At 41.2% G+C, this 6,903-nt stretch overlaps 1 protein-coding gene across 1 annotated transcript in view; it reads right to left on the bottom strand.

The window, feature by feature from the left end:
- Window positions 1-540: 540 nt before the first annotated feature.
- Window positions 541-6,903, bottom strand: part of spryd3 (SPRY domain containing 3) — a 77,658-nt gene continuing 71,295 nt past the window's right edge. The window contains exon 11 of the mRNA XM_050064478.1: window positions 541-4,652. Within this exon, the coding sequence (XP_049920435.1) occupies window positions 4,518-4,652 (135 nt within the window). The 3' untranslated portion in view covers window positions 541-4,517. The remainder of the gene's footprint in view (window positions 4,653-6,903) is intronic.

A 6,903-nucleotide genomic window follows, 5' to 3' on the forward strand; every position in this document is an offset into this window, starting at 1 on the left:
CAATGAAAGAAAACCATAAATGTAAGTATTTTCTTCGTAACTAAAGATTTAAAGACTATGATAACCATCGGAAATGTCGTTTCAATGTATTATATACATTTGTTCTAACAAACATAACAAAAAAAAAAATCGCTAGTTGTGCGGTTTCCGGGTATGAAGGGTTGTCCCATTTCATAGGGGAATATTTCAACCCCTACCCCTTGTAACTTTGTTGCAAGGGGCACTCGAAAAAAGAGGGGTAGGGGCGAAAATGAGAAATGGAATTGGGCCCTGATGTCCTTAAGGCAGGTGGCGATGGAGGTGGGAGGAAGGGCAGTGGAGGGTTCATTTGAGATGTTTATTGTATTATATTGTGTGACGTAAACCTCTTGATTCTGTCTTATAACAGATCTGTAAAACATTTAAAAGAATACTGATTAACTATCTAAAAAGCACACCTTATAAACCCTTCATACTGCCTGACCAAAATTAGCCACACAGCCAAAAAATGGTTGAATAACTTTTTTACAGTACATTACAAACCAAACAATCCACTATGACTTTGTTACATTACTGAAACCTTTATTGATGATCATACATGTACGGAACAAGGCCATTATAGTGCAAGTCAACAAGGCGAGGGATTATTACAGGAGTCCTTGGTGAGTAAAATCAGAGACGCTACAAAACTTTAAAACCAGATTTAGCTCTAATTTGGTTGAACCGTGACACATTTTGTAAACTGAGATTCTGAGTAAACTTTAACTTAAGTGACTTTAATACCCTGAACTTAAGACGTGGCCCAAAAAGTCCACATCAGTGTCTCGTTAATATCTTTGCACCGTCTAGCATAATAACAGTTCAGGCTGTAAAAACCTGATCTTAAGTCTCTGTCCAGCCCTGCAGGAGAAGAAGAAAAACACACGACTCATTTACATATTTTTACATCATCAGTGGCTCTAAAACAAAATGCATGACAACAGCTAAACACAAACATACAATCTCCAGCAGATATGTGATTTAATAGTTAACCCTGTGTAGTAATTTTACATCACGTTATATTTCTAGCATCACTGTCTGCAGTGTGAATGATGAAACTACAGAGACCTGCTGAGAGCACCTTACGGGAAGGTGCAGAGGAATGTACATTATAGTTTATGTTGTAGGGATGATGTCATGGACAAACACAGATGTGGGGAGATGAAGAGGGACTGGATGATTTCAGCTAATTAATAATGATGTCATTCCCTTCGTTCTAAATAATTTATGTGGAAACCAGCTCCCACTCAAACTCGACAGTATTTCTAATCACCTGCACAGATTGGTTTAACTCTGAGGTCTGTATCACAAAGCAAGTTTAACTTAGTCTGTTCAGGTTATCTGGTTTAACTGAGCCTCACACGGGTGATCCTGGATAACCGGTGTTTACTAATCCAGCCTGGAGTGAGTTTGTTTAACCGTATTTACACATCAAAGTACAGGTATTTAAGAGTATTAACATATGAAGACAGTTGTCAAGACTCCTTTGCTAACAGCTGGTTTGGTCAAAGGTACAAGATTAAATTGAAAAAATCCAGAGGGGTGGAGTTAGAAAGAAGGGAGCTTACCAGACCTGTGTAGCCCGCTCCTCATCTCTGCCTGATGCTAGCAGCTCCAGGCTACACAAGCTTCTAGCATAACACACCTGCATCTCCACAGTAACTCTCTGCAGTTGCACTGTGGGTAATGTAGGCGGCAGGTTTTCAGGTCTGGGTTCTTTGCTGCATGTTATCCACAAAAACATCAATCAAGAGCCTGACAATATTTCTAGGAATGCAAAGCAAAATCAGTGGAGTACTCTTTAAGCAAAATCATAAAAACCGTTAGAGGAAATTCTTAATATGATGAGAGTGGAAACAATAATAATCTGCAGGTAGATGAGGTCGCTGCAGCAGCAAAATATAATCATGAAATACACACGTGTAATCACACAACTTGAAAAGCTGTGAAAACATGAGCAATAAAGTGACGTTAATGTTATAAATACATGTGGCAATTTTCAAAGGATGCAACTCACAATTATTTTGTTATTATCAATTAATCTGCCTTTTTTTCAACAACAAAAATAATTAATCCCTTTAGATTATCAACATAAAAAAGAGTTAAGAACCATCATAACTTCCACGGAGGCCGGGGTGAAATCTTCAAGTTTTGTTCAACCACAAGTCCTAAACCCAAAGAAATTCAGTTTATTACTATGCTGTTAAGATGCGAATACTTTTTCACAATATTTTTGCTTGGAAGAATGACTAAAACTGTTAATTAATTGTTTTACACCACAAATTCTCATTTAGGATTTCAAAATACGGTCGCCATTTTCAACAATATTTTTTGTTTAGCCTGAAGCAAGTATATTTATTTCCTAAAGTGACATTTTAGTGCCTTTTTGTCTCATAATGACAAAACAATTATGAATAAGAGAAACCGTTTCAAAGGAGTTTAAAGTAAAGAAGGTACAGCAGAGAGGGAAAGTACTGTCAGTCAAAAACAGGGCTGAAATAAAGAATGGTAAACACAGACTATATTTACAGTATATAAGAGTACACAGCTAGGCAGCTTTCGATTGTTGATTTAGAATTTGAATGTCATTAATGAAGCTTTGAACTATTCGGTGCAGCCATAATTTCTCAGCCAAGATAACAAAACATAGTTCAAAGTCTGCTTACTTCTCATTGGAAGTTTTAAAAGCAAACTCCATGACAGTATCATCAGATTGTCTTAGAAAATTATGATTTAAACACTGACTACATTTATCAAATTATTAAAATTTCCACTGACTAAATCTTGACTAAAATAAAACAACTAAAACATGGATTAAGTGATGAAGACTAAACCTAAAATTCTTGTCATAATCAACACTGGTAACGATAGCAATCAAACCAAGTTAAAAGTGAGCCAGCTTTCTGATTTAAGTCACGCCCAAATTTAGATGACGACACTAATCTGTCTTTGTGATACAGACCTCTGGTGCTGCTGTCGAATTCTGTGCAGACACACAAACGCAAACAAGCAGCAACCAAACATTATTATCGTTATCTTAAAAAACACAACAATAAAACATCCAGCAGTTAATTCTACATCACATTTGGTATCACGGAGAGAAGGTTATCCTCTGACTACGAAAGCAAGAAGTTGATTTCAGCGGATCGTTTCGTTCTTTTAAACTAAACTGAAAAAATATCACATTATTCTAACTTTGTGGTAAAAAAAAAAGTGGGAAAAAGGAAAGATGGGAAATAATTCTTCATATTGAGAGCGAACATGCACAGTGTGTAAAGCTTATACAAGGAGAACAAAACATTAAAACACAGTATAACACATCGCAGTATGATGCAGTCCAATACCACAGCCCTGCGACTCGTACTCCTGTGTGAGGTTTGCAAAGGTAACTTTTCATTTCAGATGGTTACTTTTATGGCTGACGATTGTGCAGTTGCATCGGACTGCATTACACTGGAATGTTTTTGATTTCTTTTGTTCACCCATTGTATTCATGTCTGCCCTAAAAGTCTCCTCAGCCTCCCCAAAGTGCAAAAACAGAAACATGTTCCCTGAACTTTTGACGTAGGAGATAAATTTAAATGTGTATTTACCAGAGCACTTATAGAAAATATACCTGTGGTTTGGCTCATACGTGAAACTATGAAAACACTCACAAATCTTTTCAGCCACTCTGATCCGACGCTGCTCGGTTACAGCATCTTACGTGAGGTTGTGATTGCCAAACCTGTAATAATCCTTTACAATAATCTCATACAAAATGAGCGTTTCTGAGATATTGCAACAGATCTATGCTTCACTTCCAGCCAGCTCCGGGAGAGCAGCGAGCGAGGGAGGTGGGGCAACAGCAGGTCCCTGATCGCTCACAGGAGGGCAGCCTCACCCAGAGAGAGGACAGGGAGAGGGAAGTTGAGAAAGAGAGAGAGAGAGAGAGCGAGAGAGAGAAAGAGAAAGAGAGAGAGAGGGGGTCTATTCCCTGAAACATAAACCGCCAACGAGCTCTGACTCGGCACAACTGTTGGCCTCGCTCTGCTTTGCTTGGGGTCGTGACAAATAAAATAAACAAAGTGTGCCAGACCTCATGAGAGGGATTTAACAGCTCAGTGTTTGAGACACACACTGCATGCAGAGGGCGGTTAGATGTGAGGATGATAGCAGTACAGATTGCATAGAATTAACAGTTAAATATCTTCCGGGAGTTTTTAGCTTCGAGGTGCAGCTGTCTGGTCCGCATGCTGTAACCTACGCGGCTCATGTACGACCTCTCTGCTACGTCACGCCCAGGAGGACGATCCGGTTGTGTTGCTGTGATGACTGTGAAAATGTACAGGTCTTATAAATAAAAGCAGAGGCAGCGTCGAGGGCGACGACAGCGACGTGCATGTGTGCAACTGAGTGTGTTCTGACAAGTGTTAGCAGCATGCTAGGCTACGGTGGGTGAGCTCTACAGCGCAGCCAGCTGTTTGCAGGGCGTCACGAGTCCGGTCCACGCGCTCCGCTCATCCACTGAGGGGATGCAAATCAACCTTGACCTTCTCTCCGCTGCTCAGCATCCCCACAGTTGGGTAGAGTCCGCCAGGAGGAACCCCCATCTCCCTTCGACCCATCAGCTTCCCGTTCCTCGTGAAGAACACCTGCAGGACCACAGGGGGGCGACAGCAAGTTAAAACACACATTTCACTGTTGGTAAATCCACTGATGGAACAATTACTCATAAAAGAAATGTCTTTTCATAATGACTGATAGTAACACAAACTTCATTTTTGAGCACACAGTGTGCCAGCTGTAAACAGGAATTATGTGCAGTTAGGAAATATCATTAAACAAATAGGTGACAGTGTAATGTCTGTGTTCTTGGAGCAGGAAAAAAGTCAATGTTTACAGAACATGTCTCTACTAAATCAGCGAGTGATCAAACATTATCCAGCTGTTCTCAAAAGAACATCAACAAGCTTTTCAATGCTAATACTGAGGGCCTCTTTCCAAGTCTGAGAGCAAATACCGACACACTAAAACAACAAGTGAAGTACTGTGGAGTGTGTGCGTTCAAAAAAAATCAGGCTGAGTCACTTATCAAACATTTACTGTACCACCCACCCGAAAAAAAAGAAAGGCTTAACCGCTATTCAATTACAGATGAAGGGCGAGTGAAACTGCAACAGGCTTCATTAGTTTGAACAACACCGACACCCCCCACACACGCCCGCACACACGTGCAGCCAAGCCCACAGAGACCGCTGTGATGTCAGCGAGCAGTGCATTGAGGGTAATGTGTCCTGCTGAATAAATATTGACAAATCCCTGGATTACGGCACGGCCTGTTCTATTCTCACCCACTTGGGTTTCAGTACCGCATGCGCTCACACCCGCTCGGTGACCCCCACCCTGGCCTCGACTTGCACAACTGTGTGGGCACATTAGCCTGGCAGCTATGAGTCAAGACAAAGTGCAAACCGCAGTAATTAAAGCAACAAACAAACAAACAGTTGGAACATGAAGTGGTCAGATGATGGGAGTGTAAAGTGACTTCCTGGACGGACGTTACAGCGAGAGGTGGACTGACATATAAAAGGTCACAGTGATGATACACCAGAATATGAAAGTATCTTTGTGATGCAAATTGCTGAGCTTTCTGGTCTTTTAAACAATATAAAAAAACTGCTGTATCCACGGACGGGTACACTTTATTTATTTATCTATTTATTTTTAATGTTTTAATATCACTCTGCAGTTTCCCAGTAATGTTTCTCATGTATTCAAATCCAAACATTCACATTTTGGTCAAACTAAATGTTTTAGCATCAAAAATGTTATTTCACAAGCCCCACTGAAAACGTTCTCCCATGTGACCTGACGTAGGTTTCTGCATGATGACGTTGTACATATAAACCACCCTGATGTGACTCTTTGTGACTGAGCCAAGCCTTCTTCAGGAATTCTGTGTAATCGATCTTCCAAATTAGCTTTAATCCTCTCAAGGCCAAAACACACCAAAGTGACCTCAGAAAACTAGCAGTAACGAAAGCCTTCTGCAGTGTCATCTCATGTCACCTGCGTCTCAACCAAAAAGATGCACATGAACACACTGCAAAGAATACAACCAACGGCCAGTTACCACGTATGTTTGTGCCTGCATGAGGGGAATACACTTCCACTCCAGCACACAGCGGTCGTCTCTAATCATCATTCAAAAAGAGAGACTGGAAGAACGTCTTGACCCTAGTCAGCCAGTTCGCACATCAACAACACAACCCAATGTTGACAGAACAAAGCATATTTACCTTACACCCGTGAACAATAACACAAACCGTCATGAAACGTTTCTGCTAAAGAAAAATAATCTTACTTAATGTCATAAGTTTGTTCCAATATCACTCCCTCCTGACTTTGAGCCTTTGTTTACTGTCCTGACTTCCGTTTCTCTTGTTGTGCGCTGAACTAAACTGCCAATCATAGACAGGCTCTGCCAATACCCCGACATGCTGAATCAGTGGGAAAAGGCTGACTAGTGCCGACAAGGGCCAACAGTGCGGAACACACCGCACCAACTTGGGCAAGGGAAGCTCACCGATGGCCCAACATTGACCAACAGCCAACTGTCAGCTTGATGCGTCAGGGCTTTAACTCCCTAACTGGAACGGAAGCTAATCAACGCACTGTGGTGGATGCCAGGAAGGTTTGGATCTAAAAGTCACACAGTACTCAAACACACTGGCACAGTGGTAGAGGGTCATGGGAGGATGCTAATGAAGCAATATTACATCAATTGGCCAAAGGGGGGCGCTATAGCAACCGATTGAAATTGCAAACTTTGAATGGGCATATCTCATGCCCCGTATGTCGTAGAGACATGAAACTTTGCACAGAAATGCCTCTCCTCATGAG

Source organism: Epinephelus moara, chromosome 16 (assembly GCF_006386435.1).
Source record: "Epinephelus moara isolate mb chromosome 16, YSFRI_EMoa_1.0, whole genome shotgun sequence".
NCBI lineage: Eukaryota > Metazoa > Chordata > Actinopteri > Perciformes > Serranidae > Epinephelus > Epinephelus moara.